The sequence below is a fragment of the Bos indicus genome, chromosome 16, assembly GCF_029378745.1.
Source record: "Bos indicus isolate NIAB-ARS_2022 breed Sahiwal x Tharparkar chromosome 16, NIAB-ARS_B.indTharparkar_mat_pri_1.0, whole genome shotgun sequence".
Classification (NCBI taxonomy): domain Eukaryota; kingdom Metazoa; phylum Chordata; class Mammalia; order Artiodactyla; family Bovidae; genus Bos; species Bos indicus.
In genome coordinates, this window is record NC_091775.1 from 42,059,250 (window position 1) to 42,080,847 (window position 21,598).

A 21,598-nucleotide genomic window follows, 5' to 3' on the forward strand; every position below is an offset into this window, starting at 1 on the left:
TGTTTCTGGCATATATCATTGTATTGAAAATGAATTTCATGAGGACCAGATACGGTTTGACTTGAGGAAGGGTGAGTGAAAGTGAAAGTTGCTCAGTCAACTCATGTCTGACTCTTTGCGACCCCATGGACTATAAAGTCCATGGAATTTTCTAGACAAGAATACTGGAGTGGGTAGACTTTCCCTTCTCCAGAGGATCTTCCCAATCCAGGGATCGAACCCAGGTCTCCTACATTGCAGGTGGATTCTTTGCCAGCTGAGCCACAAGGGAAGCCCAGAACAACTGGAATGGGTAGCCTATCCCTTCTCCAGTGGATCTTCCTGACCTAGGAATTGAACCAGGGTCTCCTGCATTGCAGGTAGATTCTTTACCAACTGAGCTATCAGGGAAGCCTGAGGAAGGGTGAGCAGGAGAGAAAATTAAAAGCACAATGTACAATAACCATCCAACTCTCATGCATTCAGCAAATATCTGTTGAGTCCCTAATAAGTGCCATCTACTGTTCCACATACTGAGGATTCTTCAGTGAATGGATCAGACAGAAACTGAGGCCCTCATGGGGCCACCATGCTAGTAGACTCTGTACCATGTCTCACTAGACTTGAGGAATGACTCTCTGAGCCTCCAAGCCAAAGGTGAAAAGTTCCATCAGTAAAGTGTATAAAGGGCAGTGACGGCACCAGATACTCACCCAAGGAGGGCAGGAATATAAAGTCCTTTCTGGAGTGAAACGCAGGGGATTTTGGCTATTGGCACGATGGCCAGAGCTAAGGCTAGACTAAAAGAGTAGACAGACATATGCTATGGACAGAATTATGTCCCCACCAAGTTCCCATGTTGACGACCTCACCCCAGTGTGACTGTATGGAGCATGGGAGGAAATGAAGGTTAAATGAGGTCATAAGGCCCAGTAATTCCACTGCTGGGCATACACCCCAAGGAAACCAGAATTGAAAGAGACACATGTACCCCAACGTTCATAGTAGCACTATTTACAATAGCCAGGATACGGAAGCAACCTAGATGTTCATCAGCAGATGAATGGATAAGGAAGTTATGGCACATACACACAATGGAATATTACTCATTTATAAAAAGGAACACATTTGAGTCAGTTCTAATGAGGCAGATAAAAATGGAGCTTATTATACAGTGAAGTAAGTAAAAAAGAGAAAGACAAATACTATATATTAATGCATATGCATGGAATTTAGAAAGATGGTAATGATGATTCTACATGCAAGGCAGCAAGGAGACACAGATGTAAAGAACAGACTTTTGGACTCAGTGGGAGAAGGCGAGGGTGGGATGATTTGAGAGAATAGCACTGAAACATGTACATTACCATATGTAAAACAGATGACCCATGTGAGTTCAAGGCATGAAGCAGGGCACCCAAAGCTGGTGCTCTGGGACAACCCAGAGGGATAGGGTAGGGAGGGTGATGGAAAGGGGTTTCAGGATGGGGGTGACACATGTATACTCGTGGCTGATTCATATTAATGTATGACAGAAACCATCACAATATTGTAAAGTAATTAACCTCCAACTAAAATAAATAATTAAAAAAATAAAGGTTCTTTTTTTCTTTTAATGAGGTCATAAGGGTGGGGCCCTGATTCTCTATGATTAGTGTCTTTATAGGAGACATCAGAGATCTGGCTCAGCCTCTCTCTGCCATATGAGGACACAGCCAGAAGGTGGCCATCTGCAAGCTGGAAAGACAGCCTTCACCAGGAACCAAATCAGTCGGCACCTTGATCTTGGACTTCCCAGCCTCAATACTATGACAAACAACTTTCTGTTGTTTAAGCCACTTGGTCTGTGGTATTTGGTTTTTAGCAGCCTGAGCTGACTACCATAATGTCATACATCTCCATCACTGAGAGACCTTCCAGTAACAAAGGGAGTTTGAATTACAAAAAATCACATCCAGGAAGATGCCTTCCTATGCAGTAAGCAACACATGAATTTTGGATTTGACTTTCGATATTCCCATTCAAATACTGCTACGAAACTATAAGATGAGGTCAGCTTAACACATCAGTAACAACGACACTGAAGACTCTTTGAAGAGCTAACTTCTACTTCAGATACCCTTTCATCAACCAAAAAAACCCCCCCAAAACCCCTCATGGTCCTAAACCCTCCTTACCTTGTTTATCCTGAGATAAATAAGCATTCGAAGAAATTAAACTAGCATTTTGCTATTTATTAGGGCAGAACTAACTGCTTTCTTTGGACTGGTGATTCTAACATCTATTTAGGTTATAGAGCATTTTATGTTAAAGGAAGAATATTGCAAAAAAGTGATATACTGAATTCTATCATATCAACTGGAGAAGACTCTTGAGAGTCCCTTGGATCACAAGGAGATCAAACCAGTCAATCCTAAAGGAAATCAACCCTGAATATTCATTGGAAGGGCTGAGGCTGAAGCTGAAACTCCAATACTTTGGCCACCTAACGTGAAGAGCCGACTCATTGGAAAAGACCCTGATACTGGGAAAGATTGAGGGTAAGAGGAGAAGGGGACAATAGAGGATGAGATGGTTAAACAGCATACTCACTGACTCAATGGACATGAGTTTGAGCAAACTCTAGGAGATAGTGGAGGACAGAGGAGCCTGGTGTGCTGCAGTCCATGGGGTCACAAAGAGTCAGATATGAGTTAGCGACTCCACAACAATAAACATATCAATTAGGAAAAACTTCACTAACTGAAATTATAACAAGATCCTAAGTATATAAGGTTCCACATTCAAGAGTAGCAAAACAACCTTAAGAACGTTGCATTTCCAAAATTTTCAGCTACTAGTTGTTTGTTATTTGTTAATCTGTTTTGTTTTAACTAGCATTCTTCTGCCAACAACAGCACACCAAAGTTTAGGAAAATTTTACAGGGCAAGAAAAAATCTTTGGATTGAGAACATTTTATCTTCTCTCTTTGAACTAATTAGAAAGAGAATGCCAACATTAAGGTCCTGCTGTGGAATTCAGTTTGAGAAGCACTGTTACATCTAAATGTATAAAACATCTGGGCTTGGGACTTTCCTGATAGTCCAGTGACTAGGACTCCTTGCTTTCAATGCAGGGTGCATGGGTTCAATCCCTGGTTGGGGAACTAGGATTCTACATGCTGTCTGGTGTGGCAGGAAAACAAAACAAAACAAAAACCCATCTGGGCCAAGGAATCTCTGACCAGTTCCCAGGCCTCAGAGTCATGATGATACTCAGAAATGGACAGAAACTTCTCAGACGCAGAGACAGAGAAGATGACCTGGTGAACCAAAAAGGCTGGTTTCCCACGGACGCAACTCACAATTCATCTTGTATGTTGTCTGTTAGTTTGAAGAGCTGCTCCTGGCCCTCTGCCTGGCTCTCCGAGTAGCGAGGAAGCAGGCCCTGGGGCCCTGTGCAGCAGCGTGGCTTCCGTACCCTCTGTGCTTGAGTCCTAGGGTGGGAAGGTGGACAGAAAAGCAAAGAGGTTACATGCTAATGCTAAAATGACTTCCCTTCCTTCCTTGTCTGAGATAAAAACGCCACTTCATACAGGACATGCTCTAAATCTGCTGACCAGCATTAAACCCACATTCAGTACCCACCGTGAATGCACTTGGAAGAAAGTGGTTAAAATCTCCAGTTTTGAACAAGAACTTCACCGTTGCCATTTCCTAGACACGTGATCATGGGCAAGTCAGTTCACTTCTTCAACCCCCAGTTCTAGTTCTCTCTGTAAAATGGGATGACAGTACCTACCTTGCAGGATGGCTGCGAGGATCAAACAAAACTATGCCCATCAAGCCTGGGCTGGACAGAATGTGGGCTATCCACCAATGGTGACTCTTGTCACTGTTATTATTACTGGACTTACTCTGGGTCACCCTCTGTTTTTCTAGGGATCTCTTCTGGAGAGACACCTCTGGACTTGGAAAAGGTCAGGAAGAAGTGTGAGAGGTTTGACTGTGAGTGAGAACACATCAGGCTCCCCATCTTCTAGGAGGAGCTCAGCTGCCTGGTGTCGGGGAGGGACACAGGCATCGCAGGAGGGAGGAGAGAGACTCCGTGGACCAGTCCCAGGCCACAGGCTGGGCTCCAACTCACGGTCTTCAGCTGTCGGTTGCCCAGAGGAATCTGCTTTGCTATGGCTTTCAGGGTAGGCTGGTGTTGTCTTTTTCCACAAACCATATACAGGGTAATTGATAAGTACTTTCTGGTGTTTTCCTAGAAACAGGAGTCCATATTTGTCTTGGAAAGGCTGTGCATATTTCAGATGACTGATAAGAGTGTGCCTGGTCTGTCCTCGGCCTTGTACTTGGTGTACTTTTCATTATTTGTTCCTGGATTCCAGTGAAGCAAAACACCCCTCTCTAGACACATCTAAATGAGAGGCTGAGGCTTGCCACTCCTGAATCATGAACTAAGAGACTTACTTGCAGGGGCAGGAAAGTGCCTGGTAGGCAAATCAGGGTAAAAACACAGGGACAGAAGCAGAAATTTGCCACAGGCCACACCATGGGTGAGATGTAAAGATAGGACAACTCAAAAGCCCTCCCAGGCCCACGCCAACACTCCACCTACCAGGCCACGTGGGCTCAAGCTCCATACCTGGGTAATGCTTGATCTGGGCTTGGAAACCAGAAATCCAGTGATTAATTTTATAAAAAGTTCAGTAAAAAGGATGCCCCAAGAATACACTACTAATTGTGTTCTCCGAGTGAGACTAAAAAGAAGTTTTGATCATCTGCACCAAGGGAATGGGTAAAAAAAAAAACACACCCAATTTTAATTACAAGATATATTCACGTACTCCTGCTGTGCACAGTCTCAATTCCTTCTTTAAGACTGAGGCCCACTGCTGGTTATTTAGATCCCAACAACTGACTGAAGGGGGCTCCCCAGGTGACTCCTGCCAATGAAGGAGACATAGGAGACAGGGGTTCAATCTCTGGGTCAGGAAAATTCCCTGGAGAAGGAAATGGCAACCCACTCCAGTATTCTTGCTTGGAAAATCCCACGGACAGAGGAGGCTGGCAGGATGCAGTCCATGGGGTCACAAAGAGTCACACATGAACTGAGTGACTGAGCATGCAACTGACTGAAAATATGGAGGGCAGCAGAGAGGGCTGCCATTAACCCTTCACACAAACGCCGGACAACTGTTGTTGTAAGGATGCTGGCAAAACACTGCGTGGGAGAGAAACCAGGGGAAGGACTGTGCAGTGCTTTTCCAGGTAACTGAGTTCTGTTCTTATCTCCTGGTCCAGTGAAACATCTACCGTCGTTTCAAACACTGTCTAGGACAGGCTAAAAACACATCTTTTCCTCAAGTCAGGCTTCCTATCCTATCACCCCTGAAGCTCCTGGAAGAGGCCTGGGTGCCGTGGCCGAAGCCCAAAGGCCCTCAGGAGGCCTGCCAGGCGTGCTCATCTACGTCTTTCAGTATAAGGCTGCATCCTGACTCCTCTCCCTACATCCTTCTGGATCTACTGGGAGGATCGAAGGCTCAACTTTCACACATGCCCCAAATCTCTCTCTTTCTCTATCGCTCTTGTAACTGATAAATGATCTCTGGATTTGGAATGGATTGCTCCAATAGTTTTGTAACTTATTCTGTTTCCACTCCTGTCCTTCTCCTCACAGCAAGTTGTTTCAAAAACAAGTCAGGTTAAATTGGCCATGAGCTCAAAATATATTTGCTTCACATCCCACTTAAAAAAAAATATTTGCTTATTGCTTGGCTCTCCACCTGGAATGTAAGCTCCATGAGAGGAGGGATTTTGTTTTATTCCTGGGTTCATGGTAGAGAAGCAGCAGTATTAACTGAATAGATGAATGAAGGCATTTGGAGGTGGGGGTGGGAAGAGGTATAAAGGCCACTTTGACTACTGAGCTAAAAACAAGAGATGATATGCAAACTTTGCTGAAGAGATTACAGACCATGAATGCTCAGCTTTGAAAGCCAACAAAATTAAAGCAGAATATGAACCAGCTCAAATCCCAACTTCCTGAGGGAAAGGTCAAGGGTGTGTCTGGCCAGTCAACTAGTCAAAACAAAGAAGGCGCATGAAGGCAGAGACATGACAGGAACATCTCTGTTGACACATGTTTTCCTTAGAAGAAACATTCTTTTCATGAGTATTCAAAGCAGGGAAAAAACATGCTACCAAGAAGGAGAAAACTCAGTGAGAGTCCTGCCCTCCTTGGGTGAGATCCGAGAAGCCAGAGCAGGCAAGGAGAGGTGGCCCGTTTCTGGATCTGCGCTTCTGAGAACCACATCCCATGAATAACAACCACAGAACAGTTGTGAATGTAAGTAAGTGGCCCTCTATTGTCACCAAATAGCTCTCTGGTGCCTACAGATGGTCTTGATTCGGTAACCTCCCTCCACACCGTCCCCAGAGTTCTGTGATCCATTCTTCCCTCTACGCCCAGTGCATTATCTTCTACCTTTCAAACTCTAAACACACCTGAATGCCAGATGTGCTCCCTCATGGGTATGCACTGCCTGTTTGTTAAGTTTTCTTATCTGTCTCCCCAACAGGTCCTCACTCCATGATCAACCAAACACCAAGGGAAGGTTGTTGTGGAGTGTTCAGATCCTGCTGCCTGGAGCTGCTTGCTGTGGCATTCAAGGCTCACTGTCCACACAGACACAGGAGGGAGGACACGGAGTCACCCTTGTGGTCTCCTGAAGGTCCCGTTCATAAGAGGCGATCTAGACATATATTCTTACTAGAAACAGAGATGGATTAAAGGCATTCTTTCCACAGTCTCCTATGTCCTTATCATTGCTGGTAGGCAAGAAAGGATTCCTACTTCTCCGAAACCTAATTAAAGTGTTAACCTCCTGAGGTCCAAGTTGGGAGGCTGGGGAGTGGAGGAGTTAAAACCATTTGCATGTGAAAAAATTTAGTTCCAGACTTCAGCCAACAGAAAGTTTAAAGAGACATCTTCAGTGCAGGCCCTCATGTGTTATGGGAACTGCTTTATTCATATATTGACCATGGCACTAAAAATTCGAGCATAACCCTTTGAGATCAGGATGACTGTACATGTCACAATCCTAAATCTGTTCACTCTGGGATTCAGGAATACAGTTCAGCTCAGTTCAGTCGCTCAGTCATGTCTCTTTGTGACTCCATGGACTGCAGCACGCCAGGCTTTCCTGTCCATCATCAACTCCTAGAGCATGCTCAAACTCATGTCCATCTAGTCAGTGATGCTACCCAACCATCTCATCCTGTCGTTCCCTTCTCTTCCCACCTTCAATCTTTCCCAGCATCAGGGTCTTTTCCAATGAGTCAACTCTTTGCATGAGGTGGCCAAAGTACTGGAGTTTCAGCTTTAGCATCATTCCTTCCAAAGAACACCCAGGGCTGATCTCCTTTAGAATGGACTGGTTGGATCTCCTTGCAGTCCAAGGGACTCTCAAGAGTCTTCTCCAACACCACAGTTCAAAAGCATCAATTCTTCGGCGCTCAGCTTTCTTTATAGTCCAACTCTCACATCAATACATGACTACTGGAAAAACTGTAGCTCTGACTAGATGGACCTTTGTCGGTAAAGTAATGTCTCTGCTTTTTAATATGCTGTCTAGGTTGATCATAGTTTTTCTCCCAAGGAGCAAGCATCTTGTAATTTCATGGCTGCAGTCACCATCTGCAGTGATTTTGGAGCCCAAGAAAATAAAGTCTCTCTGTTTCCATTGTTTCCTCATTGATTTGCCATGAAGTGATGGGACCAGATGCCATGATATTTGTTTTTTGAATGTTGAGTTTAAGCCAACTTTTTCCCTCTCCTCTTTCACTTTCATCAAGAGGCTCTTTAGTTCCTCTTCACTTTCTGCCATAAGCATGGTATCATCTGCATATCTGGGGTTATTGGTATTTCTCTTGGCAATCTTGATTTCAGCTTGTGCTTCACCCAGCTCGGCATTTCACATGCTGTACTCTGCATATAAGTTAAATAAGCAGGGTGAAAATATACAGCCTTTACCAATTTGGAACCAGTCTGTTGTTTCATGTCCGGTTCTAACTGTTGCTTCTTGGCCTGCATACAGACCTCAGGAGGAAGGTAAGGTGGTCTGGTATTCCCATCTCTTGAAGAATTTTCCACAGTTGTGATCCGCACAAAGGATTTAGCATAGTCAATGAAGCAGAAGTGGATGTTTTTCTGGAACTCTCTTGCTTTTTTGATGACCCAACGGATGTTGGCAATTTGATCTCTGGTTCCACTGCCTTTTCTAAATCCAGTTTGAACATCTGGAAGTTTACATACTATTGAAGCCTAGCTTGGAGAATTTTGAGCATTACTTTGCTAGTGTGTGAGATGAGTGCAACTGTGCGATTGTTTGAACATTCTTTGGCATTGCCTTTCTTTGGGATTGGAATGAAAATTGACCTTTTGCAGTCCTGTGGCCATTGTTGAGTTTTCCAAATTTGCTAGCATATTGAGTGCAACATTTTCACAGCATCATCTTTTAGGATTTGAAATAGTTCAACTGGAATTTCATCACCTCCACTAGTTTTGTTCATAGTGATGCTTCCTAAGGCCCACTTGACCTCACACTCCAGGATGTCTGGCTCTAGGTGAGTCATCACACCATTGTCATTATCTGGGCCATGAAGATCTTTTTTGCATAGTTCTTCTGTGTATTCTTGCCACCTCTTCTTAATATCTTCTGCTTTTGTTAGGTCCATACCATTTCTGTCCTTTATCGAGCCCATCTTTGCATGAAATGTTCCCTTGGTATCTCTAATTTTCTTGAAGAGATGTCTAGTCTTTCCCATTCTGTTGTTTTCCTCTATTTCTTTGCATTGATCACTGAGGAAGGCTTTCTTATCTCTCCTTGCTATTCTTTGGAACTCTGCATTCAGATGGATATATCTTTCCTTTTCTCCTTTGCCTTTTGCTTCTCTTCTTTTCTCAGCTATTTGTAAGGCTTCCTCAGACAATCATTTTGCCTTTTTGCATTTCTTTCTTGGGGATGGTTTTGATCACCGCTTCCTGTATAATGTCACAAAACTCTGTCCATAGTTCTTCAGTGGTGTTCAAAAAAACCAGTTAGATCACTGTTCCTAAGTCACTTGCCTGTATGTTCCCATGAACCTATTAGCATCTGGAAGGAAAGGACTCCATTCTTTTTGTTTTAAACTGGACTTCTGGACTAGACGCATCATTATCCTCAGTTTAGGGCCCACTATCATCACTGGCTTTTTATTTATTTTAAATGACATAATAAACATCTGTGAAACCACTATCCCTTGTGTGAAAACCCCATTGTCTGACCATACCTTGAGTCTATCTGTGTGGTCCTCTCCCTCTCCTCCCCCTCCCCATTCCTCTTTCCTTTTCCTCTTCTGAGATAGCCACTACTCTCTATCTTGCACTTACCATTCCTTTACTTTCCTTCTGCATGGAGTCGTATCACATTTCAAAGTATGCTCTGGTATAGTCTTGTTACATTTTCTGATTTTCATTGTTTGGGGCTTCTGAAAAAGGATGGCACTACCTTCTTATGTTTGCAGACTTACTTCTTCCTCCTTGAAGTCCTATTGTTAAGATTCAATCACTCTTCTGTGTGCAGCTATAATTCAGTTATTGTACTGGCTTATAATTATTCCACTGTATGAACAGACCATCACTCATCCAGCTTCCTGTTGATGGCACATGGAGTATTTCCAGGTTTTGCTACTACAAACAATGCTGCTGTGTACATTCCTATACCTGTTTCCTGGTGAACCTCGACAAGAGTTTCTTTGGGTACATACTTAGGAGCTGTTTGCTAGACCACAGGGCATGAATGTTCAGCTAACAAGATAATTCAAACTGTTTTCAGAGAGGCTGAAACAATTTACACTCCCACCAGCAATGCGTTTCAGAGAGCCTAGTAACCTGTATCCTTTCCAGCACTTTTGGTACTGTCCAGGGGAGCACTGTCCAGCACACAGCCACTGGCCATGTGTGGCTACTGACACTTGAAATGTGGCCAGTGTGACTGAGGAACAGAATTTAAATTTTTTCCTTTAAATGTGCTCAAATTTAAATAGCGTATTAGATAGCATTGGTCTAGCTTCTAACGTTTTTTTGCTGCTTGAATGGGTTTCAAATAGCATCTTGTCTTCTCATGCCCATCTTCCCCTTTCAACCTACAGCACAAGGGATTCCATTAAGAAAAGAGGTGCAGATGTGGAGCAGAGCAGAAAGATCAGCCTCCAGGCTGCTCTTGCCCGTCAGGGCTGCTCTTGCCCGTCAGGGCTGCTCTTGCCCGTCAGGGCTGGGACGTCCTGGGACTGTCTTCTGGCTTCCCAGCTCACCATCACCTTTGCTGGTAAGACATGATGCCTCTTGGGCAGGGTCCTGGTACCACCATCCTGGGGTTAACGAATTATTCCACAAGAGGTGGCACAACTCCACCCACTCATCTCTCATAAGGGGATGGCATCTCTCACTGACAAACACTTCACACAGAAGAGAGCTTACAAAAGGCGGGAGCTGGCTTATTGCAAAGGCAGCAGCTCTGCCTCCACAAACCTTTGTTTAGCCCAAGGGCCGCGGTGCACTTAATTGCTGCCAGCTGGGGGTCTGTCGGCCATTTTAAGCCCTCGGCTGCTGCGGTTTAGAAATTTCACAGTGTATAGAAAGAAGCAGGCGTTCCAGTCAACCAGTTAATCCAAAATGTCAGCACCAAACGAACTTGGGCTTTGAACTCCATGGAAATGTCAGAGCGCCGGCTGTACAGCATGGACGACTCTCCCCCCAACTCCCCACCCTGGGGGAGAAGGGGCTGCTGATACAGTGGCTGATACACTGCAGATACCCACCTAGAGGGGGAGATCAATGCAGAGCAGCTCTGCATCTGGCCACTGCTCTCTGACGTTCACTGGAGCCAAAGCCAAAGATCAGAGTAATGAAAACAATCCCTGTCATTTTCTTGAAGCAGCAGTAAATCCAAACAAGGTGACATGGGGCGATCTAACCAATTCCATCCACTGGGTTGATCCTGCCTTTCAGCCGGAGGGTCAACGGTTGGCCAGCTATTATTTGTTCTTCGCTTCTATGATGAGTAACCATGTCATAGTTCTATTAGTTGAAGACAGATGTTGTACACACATACACACACCCCTGTACAGCTTGAGTTAAGATATTAGTTGGCTGAAGAATCTGTCATGGCCCATGTCTATCAACCAAATGAAGTTCAAAAAACAATCAGTAAATGAGGACAAAGTGTGTGTGTCAAACATGTGACTTCCTAGCATAAGAGAATGTTTAGTCAACTGATGACTGCCATCTTCCTTAGGGACTGTGAACGGACCTCAGCAAGATGATGGATTGTGCTTGCATTTACTTTATGTGTGTGTCTGAAACTTTTGTTATAATTAAACATTTTACCTGTATATACTTGTGCTAGACTGAGTACAAACAATTAGGCTGAGATGGTCAACCCAGACTCTCTCTTTAAATACTAGCTGTTAATGAATGACAGGGCTTCCCTGGTGGCTCAGATGGTAAAGAATCTGCCTGCAATGCAGGAGACCCAGCTTCAATCCCTGAGTCAGGAAGATCCCCTGAAGGGAATGGGTATCCAGTCTAGTATTCGGCATCTGGTCCCATCATTTCATGGCAAATAGATGGGGAAAAAGTGCAAGCAGTAACAGATTTTATTTTCTTGGGTTCCAAAATCACTGTGGATGGTGAATGCTGCCACAAAATAAAAAGACTCCTGCATCTTGGAAGAAAAGCTATGACAAACCTAGATAGTGATTTGAAAAGCAGAGACATCACTTTGTCAACAAAGGTTCGTATAGTCAAAGCTATGGTTTTTCCAATAGTCATGCATGGATGAGAGAGTCAGGCCATAAAAAAGACTCAGTGTCAATGAACTGATGCTTCTGAATTGTGGTGCTGGAGAAGACTCTTGAGAGTCCCTTTGACAGCAAGGAGATCAAACCAATCAGTCCTAAAGGAAATCAACCCTAAATATTCATTGAAAGGACTGATTCTGAAGCTCTAATACTTTGGCCATCTGATGCAAAGAATGGACTCATTGGAAGGCCCCTGATGCTGGAAAAGATTGAGGGCAAGAGGAGAAGGAGGTGGCAGAGGATGAGATGGTTAGATAGCATTACTGACTCAATGGACATGAGTTTGAACAAACTCTGGGAGATAGTGAAGGATAGGTAAGCATGGCGTGCTGCAGTTCACAGGGTTGCAGAGTTGGACATGACTTAGCGACTGAACAACAAATGAATGCCAGCTACAAAGTACTAGAATTCTTGACTGAATGGGTTAAACATCTATCAGTTCTCTAAAAGGAATTCAAGTCTGTCTCAACAGTATTCTCCACACTGGAGAGTATGAATTGGTTAAAACTTCTGATATCCACTGCAGCACAGTGTCTAGACCGATCACCAAGCCTGCTATGCCAGGGGTGACATCTGACCTCTGACCTGTAGCCTTCTTCTCATAACTGTATCCACTTCCAAAGACTAAGTAGAAAAGGACTTCTCCACTAACTCATTTTACTCCCTTCAGTACAAACTGTAATCAAAGAAGACTCTACTATAGGGTGGAGACCTCTGAAGTTTGGCCAGTTTACAGGAGAAACTCTTCCCCATAGTTGCATGACAGACAGAATTCTACTTTCTAGAATGTACTCAGAGATAGTATTCTACCCGTAAGTTTAATGATAACTGGGCTCTGGCTGCGTTAAGTCTTGAACTGAGGAAATTATACCAAATACCCAATGACAGTTTGGATTTTGAACACATTGAAAAAAAAAAAAAAAAACAGTTGGGCAGAAAGAAACCCTCTGTCAGTAGAGGTTGGTTCCTAAATGAAATTACTGAGAAGCCAAACTGAGAGCCTTGAGAATGACTTCTACCTGCCTCTGCCCCTCACCATCATCCCAGTTAATGAACTTTTCCTGAGCATAGGCCGTGCTGAGCCTTTAGGAATACAGAGATGAATGGAGTTCTCAGGGAGCTTCCTGGAGTCTAACGGAAGAGAAACAGAAACAAGCAATTATAATGTGGCCGGGGAGCCTGAGGACAGAGCGTGTAACATGGTAGCAGGGTTCAAGTCCCAGTTCCAGCGTTTACAGACTGTGTGACCTACTGCAGGCTGTGTAACCTCTTGGAGCTTTGGACTTGTCATCTGTAAAATCGGATACTAATGGGGCTGTTGTGAGGAATAAGTCAATCAATACGTGTACAGTGCTTATAAAAAAGCCTGGTACAGAGTAAGTGCTCAATAAAATGCTACTGATGATGATGATGATGGAGTATCTGCAGAGGGTGCCATGCGTGCACGAGAGGGGCCCTAACTTAGCTTAGCCTCGGTGGCTGAAACCAAGATGGGCCGGGAGCCAACATCCAGTCCTTCTCTCTTAGTTTTCTTATTGGGGAAACCGCTTCAAATGGAAATATTCCCCTTTCCCTCTTGCTTTCTTGTCAACATTCTACTTATCTCTCCCTAGAGCTCTGAAATCATGTGTGTAACAACACATAAAATTCCATATTGTATTGTTATAACCAAAAATGCGGGAAAGATGCTGATTCATGGAATTGTTAGAAATTACACGACCATCGCTGTTAAGTTTTTTGTGACTTGACATCCTGCAGTGGGGACGACGTTTCCTGGGCCGGGCTTTCTCCCATTGTGGGATTCACACCTGACTTGTTTATAGGGGTCAAGGGTTCCTGTAACCTAACACATGTTTGGGGGACTCCATGACACTGCAACTTTGACAGCTGGTAGGACTAATGCCAACAGAGATGACGACTGGGATTTAAACTCTAAGAATGAGACTAATTCAGAGCTTTTACTCCTAGTCCACTAACTACCTGTTCATGAAGCTGCGGGGAGGAGTAAGGCAAACTCAATCTACAAAGAATTTCAATCAAGTGGACAATATGATACTGAGATTACAGCCTGATAGCCTTGGATGTCCTGAAATGACTAACTTTTGCATGCATTCTGGGGTTGATTTTCAAAAAGCAGTTGACAACTTACAAAGCAGTTTGCAACTTTCAACATCTTCACTACAAAAACAAGGTGTTTATAAACACAAGCTTCATTTATGTTTAAGCACAGCATTCTGATTCAGTGTAAGGCTTACAGGAATCTCTAACTATGGTCAGTTTCATTACTAACCTATCACTTCTAAGGCCAATCCCAAGGTGCTTCACATGGGCCTAAAATACACTTCCTGGTAAACTTATTTTGTAGCTATTAAGTACAAATATTAATGATAAGAAGTTGATTAAACAAAGCATATTGCTTTCAGATTGATGTCTAGCAAATAATTACATAATTACTTTCTTTTAATCTTTACATGACCAAACTTCTCCCAAAAGCTGGATCCCTTTTAAGAGAGGGATGAAATTTAGGAGCATGGTGGTACAGGGAAGAACATGAAGCTTTGGAAAAAGACAAACAGACCTGAATCCCTATCCAGTCACTTATTAGCAGAGTGATCCTGAAGAGGTTACCAGATTGCTCTCAGCCCTTGTTTCCTTGTCAATAAATGGGAATATAATACTTACTTGGTTACGACTGTTGAGTTAATATATGAAAAGTGTATAGCACAGTGTCTGGTACATAGCTATTGTTGTTTAGTTGCTAAGTCACGTCTAACTTTTTTTGCAACCCATGCAGGAAGCCGACCAGGCTCCTTTGTCCATATTTCTCCAGAGGATCTGCCTGACCCAGGGATCAAACTGACATCTCCTGCATTGGCAGGTGGATTCTTTACCACAGAGCCAACAGAGAAGCCCCTGGCACATAGTAGGTACTCACAAAAGTTGTCTGTCTCCCATGCCCTTATTAAGAATTACTGGGTAATTACTGGTCATAGCAAACACCCTTTTCCAACAACACAAGAGAAGACTCTACAAATGGACATCACCAGAGGGTCAATACCGAAATCCGATTGATTATTTGCTTTGCAGCCAAAGATGGAGAAGCTCTATACAGTCAGCAAAAACAAGATGGGGAGCTGACTGTGGCTCAGATCATGAACTCCTTATTGCCAAATTCAGACTTAAACTGAAGACAGTAGGAAAAAACACCAGACCATTCAGGTATGACCTAAATCAAATTTCTTATGATTATCCAGTGGAAGTGACAAATAGATTCAAGGGATTAGATCTGATAGAGTGCCTGAAGAACTATGGATGGAGGTTCATGACATTGTACAGGAGGCAGTGATCAAGACCATCCTCAAGAAAAAGAAATGCAAAAAGGCAAAATGGTTGTCTAAGGAGGGCTTACAAATAGCTGTGAAAAGAAGAGAAGCTAAAGGCAAAGGAGAAAAGGAAAATAATACCCATTTGAATGCAGAGTTCCAAAGAATAGCAAGGAGAGATAAGAAAGCCTTCCTCAGTGATCAATGCAAAGAAATAGAGGAAAACAATAGAATGGGAAAGACCAGAGATTTCTTCAAGAAAATTAGAGATACCAAGGAAACATTTCATGCAAAGATGGGCACAATAAAGGACAAAAATGGTATGGACCCAACAGAAGCAGAAGATATTAAGATGAGTTGACAAGAATACGTAGAAGAACTATACAAAAAAGATCTTCACGGCCCAGATAATGACAATGGTGTGATCACTCACCTAGAGCCAGACATCCTGGAATATTAAGTCAAGTGGGCTTTAGGAAATATCACTATAAACTGAGCTAGTGGAGGTGATGAAATCCCAGTTGAGCTATTTCAAATCCTAAAAGACGATGCTGTGAAAGTGTTGCACTCAATATGCCAGCAAATTTGGAAAACTCAACAATGGCCACAGGACTGGATAAGGTCAATTTTCATTCCAATCCCAAAGAAAGGCAATGCCAAAGAATGTCCAAACTATCGCACAATTGCACTCATCTCACACGCTAGCAAAATAATGCTCAAAATTCTCCAAGCCAGGCTTCAACAGTATGTGAATCGTGAACTTCCAGATGTTCAAGCTGGATTTAGAAAAGGCAGAGGAACCAGAGATCAAATTGACAACATTCGTTGGGTCATCAAAAAAGCAAGAGAGTTCCAGAAAAACATCCACTTCTGCTTTATTGATTATGCCAAAGCCTTTGACTGTATGCATCAGCACAAACTGTGGAAAATTCTTCAAGAGATGGGAATACCAGACCACCTGACCTGCCTCCTGAGGAATCTGTATGCAGGTCAAGAAGTAACAATTAGAACTGGACATGGAACAACAGACTGGTTCCAAATCAGGAAAGGAGTATGTCAAGGGTGCATACTGTCACCCTGCTTATTTAACTTATATGCAGAGTACATCATGTGAAATGCTGGGCTGGATGAAACACAAGCTGAAATCAGATTGATGGGAGAAATATCAATAACCTCAGATATGCAGATGACACCACCCTTATGGCATCAAGCCTCTTGATGAAAGGGAAAGAGGAGAGGGAAAAGCTGGCTTAAAACTCAACATTCAGAAAACTAAGATCAAGGCATCCGGTCCCATCACTTCATGACAAATAGATGGGGAAACAACGGAAACAGTGACAGGCTTTATTTTTGGGGGGACTCCAAAATCACTGCAGATGGTGACTGCAGCCATGAAATTAAAAGACGCTTGCTCCTTGGAAGAAAAGCCATGATCAACCTAGACTGCATATTAAAAAGCAAAGACACTACTTTGCAAACAAAGGTCTGTCTAGTGAAAGCTACAGTTTTTCCAGCAGTCATGTATGGATGTGAAAGTTGGATCATTATGAAGGCTGAGTCCCGAAGAATTGATGCTTTTAAACTGTGGTGTTGGAGAAGACTCTTGAGAGTCCCTTGGACTACAAAGAGATCCAACCAATCCATCCTAAAGGAAATCAGTACTGAATATTCATTGGAAGGACTGATGCTGAAGCTGAAACTCCAATACTGTGGCCACCTGATGTGAAGAACTGACTCACTAGAAAAGACCCTGATGGTGGGAAAGATTGAAGGCAGGAGGAGAAGGGGATGACAGAGGATGAGATGGTTGGATGGTATCACTGACTCAATGGACATGAGTATGAGTAAGCTCTGCGAGTTGGTGATGGACAGGGAAGCCTGGCGTGCTGCTGTCCATGGGGTGGCAAAGGGTTGGCCATGACTGAGCGACTGAACTGAAGTCAATGTGAAATACCGAAACACATCACTTTTAAAACTCAGATTTGAAATTTCAGCCTGACAGCACACTATGGAAAACATGGCTTACTGAATATGCAAGAATGATTCATAAGGGGAATAGCAAATGTTGGGATGCATACATGTTTTCCACAGGAACTACTGCTTAAGTGTTTACTCACCTGACTTACTCTATCTGCACCTTATCTGTTTGAAGAACTTTTTAAAAGCAGCTAGAGCTAATCAATCTAGCAGCTCAGTAAATTATACTAAATGTCAAATTTTTAGAATTGGAATGAATAGTTTTAGAATATTGCCATTAATAAAAGTCATAACTGAGGTTTTCAGAAATAGAACACTTTATCTAAATGAAGTCTGTAAGATTGCCTGAATGCATCCAACCCCTGAAAAGTGAACGGCCGTGTCTGAAGGGGGTGGTGATGGAGGCTGTGTCCTTAGCCTCCACTCCCACCTCTAACCCCAGGTCTCCACCCTCTGTTGCATGAAGGGCCTCCCTCTCCTGTGATCAAAACCAAGCAGGTCTGGGTGCTGCAGCCTCTGAGGACCTGCTTTGTGACTTGTTTGGTTATTTATTTGGCTGCACTGGGTCTTAGTTGTGGCACATGGGATCTTCACTGAGTCATCGGGACCTTTGGTTGAGATGCAAGGACTCTCTAGCTGTGACATGGAGACTCAGGAGTTGCAGTGAATGGGCTCTGCAACATGTGGGATCTTAGTTACCCGACCCGGGAATCAACCCTGCATCCCCTGCATTGCAGGGTGGACTCTTAACCACTGGACCACCAAGGAAGTCCCTGATTTGTTTGCTTTCAAACTGTTTATTCAGACTGGAAGTTTCATACAAACTTTTACTATTGAACAGAGAGTACTGGTCGAGGTGAAGTAGAAAAGGAGAAAGAGGGACCAGGAAAAGATGCTTCAAAAAAGGATGAGGACACTGAAGATCAGCAACTCATGAGAATGAAAGTTTACGTACTGCTTCCTCACTCACAGGGATAAACAGGGTATGTTTCAGGCCCTGAGGTTGGACTTGAGACCCTGAAAGGGTCGCAGAGCCAGCCAGAACATACCCTCTTCTCCAGGCACCAACCTTTCTGGGGAGGAGCCTCCTGCTTGAAACAAGTCATGGTCTGGAGAGTGTGGTGAGACCTGAATGGAAGCCCCGTGTGACCAGAGCTTTCTGTCTCTCCCGTGAGTCGTACTCCAGCCCCTTCGCTGTACCCCAGCTCAACACACACACAGACGCTAAACGACTAGACTGAAGGCATGAGCCCGTGCAGGAGCGGGAGCAGGGGAGCCAGAGCTGCTGCTTCTGAAGGGGGTTGGGGGGTTGAGAAGGGGCAGCCCAATGGGGGACTCTTCTTCGCCCAGCCAGGGGAAGGGCTGGGAGTTGGTAATAACCCAGGAACTCCTGGCACAGGAATGCTGATCATCTCCCCATGGACAGACACTAGAAAGTTACTGACCAAGTCATGTTCTCCCAGGGTGGAGGGAAGTGACAACTGGACAGCTGCCTGGTTGTACTGGGGGACCAGGCACCATCTGTACTTTTCCAGGAAGGAAAAGAGCAGTGGGGCCTGGAACTCTGGAAACGGGCCAGGGACCTGGCTCCCTACAGATGGTCCAGTCCAGGGTTGACACTCAGCACTGAAGCAGCTCAGAACCTTCTGACCAAGGCGATCAACTCTGTGCACCAGCTCAAATTCCATGGAGATCTTCTCCAAAGCAGTTTTTACTGTGTGGCTTTCATTATTTCAGTCCCAAGTCTTAGGTTCTGTTGACCTAGAAACATATCACTTACTCTCTCTCTCATCTTCCTTCTGACCAGTGGGTATTTTTTTATGGTTTGTCTTCAAATTTAACCTGAGCTTTTTCAGAATCAAGGCTACCTCTTGGAGAACCCACCCTCTGCGAACAAGAGACAGCACCTTCCTTTTCAACTTGGGTGGAACGCTGTGCCCTCAAGACACTCATGGATTTCTCAGGCTGAGGAAGACACTGTTCTTTGTTCTGGCTCTTGTTACAATGCCTGAATATAAAGCCAGAGCAGGAATGAGGCAAGGAGAACATATATGTGTCCAAATGGGGATTCGGTTCAAAGGTGTCCTGTCTGTCTGGACAGGAAGAAAACAGAACCCAAGCTGGCAGCGAAGTGATTGCCTTCGGTGCCCTCGACAAGGGGTATGTTTCTGCCTGTTCCCATGACGTTCAACCTGGTAACAAAAGATTCTTCTTTATTTGGTGATAAGAAGGTCAAGCTGCCTTATAATTAAGTGCTGCCGGTGTGAACATGAATGGGACGGATTGCCATAGTCCATCAACCCTTGGCAAACTGGTTTGTTTGGTCTGGACAGCAAACAACATTCCACACTACTGGATTTTTTTTTTTCCTCCCAGATCCCCTGCGGCCCCATCACCCACCCCCCCCACCCCAAACCTTTTTTAAAAATTACAATCTGTTCTGCTGTCTCAAGTTACATTCTGTAAATAATAAGCAACACTGATGAAATGCAAAAAGCTGAAAATTTGTAAAGCAGAAAGATCTGCAGCCTGTTTCACATCTGTGTCACATTAAACACGCACTCAACAGATCTGCTGATTCCTGTCTAATCAGCACACGAGGCCGACGTGGGCCAGGAGGGCCTTCATGCCACAGGCCACAGTGGGGCCGAGGGCCACTGGGGGCAGGTGAGGAGGGGCCAAGCCCACAGTGCAGTCTGACACTTGGCCACCAGCCTGCTCTGGTCTGGGTCCATGTGCAGCACAGACTGGTGGGTCACAGCTGCGGTGAGGTCATAGGAGAACCACCACTCAGAACCCTTCCTTGCCAGTCGTCCATCGGTAATGGTGAAGCCGGGTGCATGGCGGTTAAACGAAATGACACGTTTTAATGATAAAATGTCTCATTTGAAGGAGCTGGCTCCCTATACATTAAGATGACTACAAAATAAAAATAGAACAGAAGGAAACCAATTAAAGCCCATTTGGGAAAACGCTTAGAGGCTACTAGAGATGTTAGTTGCTCTGCCAGGCAAAATCTGATCCCATCTTTACTTCTTCCAAGCGTTTTACACACACGCATGCTTATGTATACACACACATCTGTAGGCATGCGTGCAGGCACTTGTGCTACCACTAAGAAAACTGGCAGAGCATAAGAAGAAACTGGCACATTTTAAACTTGTGGCATCGTGTGAGTCCCCGAATGATTGCAAGGCTCTGTGTTTGGGGGAAAAAACCACATTCAGACTCAACATGGGGTCTTAAAGCAGAGGAGCATGTGAACCTCTAAGGGTACTCTTTGGAAAAACAGCAGATTGCCACCTCCACCTGCTCTCTTACATCCACGTTTCCCCTTCGATCTTAGGTGAGAAGACACTAAGACTAACAGTGCTGGACCCCCGGGGTCCACAGTTTGTCTCGATGGCTGCATTTATTTAGTGTTGACTCTAAGCTTCACAAGATTCTTCTAAGGATGTGTTTTATTAGCAGTCCATTTCACAGAGGAGAAAACCATGCCTGAGAGAGATTATGCAGTTTGTCCAAGGCCATTCAGCTGGTAAGTGGCAAAATCCAACTTGATCTTGGGTCTTTATATTAGTCTCAGACACGGTAAACTTCTTATCAGCATGACTGTTGGTGAAATCTCTTTAATACATACTCTGAGTTCATCACTGTGTTAAGCAATCTGAAAATCCTGGAGCGACACCAAAGAAGGCAATAATATGATCTCAATAATAATACAGTCCAGTTGGGAAGATAAGGTGTTTGTACCTAGACCACATTATCAGTGATGGGAGAGCTAAAGAGGCCTGGCTCTACACACTGCAGAGGACATGGTTCCTGGCAAGGCCCCTGTCTTCAAGTAGGGCCCTGACCAAAGGCAGAGCAAGGTTTTTATTAATACAGCAATGTAAAGCATCAGTAATAACCTGCCAAGTTTTACAGCAGGAACTGGTGGTAAACCAATACTAAGAAGAAAGAGGAAATAAATGAGACAAAAGTCAGTTAGTAGACCACCCCACGTAAAATCTAAAAACATCTGATTGAAGCCTCATTCTTTTTTTAAATTTATTTTTTAATTGGAATATAACTGTTGTGTTAAGTTTCTGCTGTACATCAATGTGAATCAGCTGTAAGAATACATGTATCTCCTCCCTCTTGATCCTCCCTCCCACCTCCCCCCAGTCCCACCCCTCTAGGTTATCACGGAGCACTGAGCTGAGTTCCCTGCCCTATATAGTAGCTTGGCTGATGCCTCATTCTTAATGGGAAAGCAATGGACTGAAGAACAGTAAGCAGTGTCAGTTCTCTATAGTCATGATGCACACTTTAACTTCATTAATAGAATTTGCCAAGTGATTAATCTAAATTTTATTAATATTTAGAAGAAAGATATATACCAATGTGAATGATAAACTGGTAAGATGACTACTACTGGAAGGGTAGGA

The 21,598-nt window shown here is 44.0% G+C and overlaps 1 protein-coding gene across 7 annotated transcripts in view; it reads right to left on the reverse strand.

The window, feature by feature from the left end:
• Positions 1-21,598, reverse strand: part of VPS13D (vacuolar protein sorting 13 homolog D) — a 273,597-nt gene that overhangs the window by 12,699 nt on the left and 239,300 nt on the right. For all 7 annotated transcript variants that reach the window (XM_070768193.1, XM_070768192.1, XM_070768191.1 and 4 more), the window contains one exon: positions 3,324-3,455. In XM_070768193.1, the coding sequence (XP_070624294.1) occupies positions 3,324-3,455 (132 nt within the window). The remainder of the gene's footprint in view (positions 1-3,323; positions 3,456-21,598) is intronic.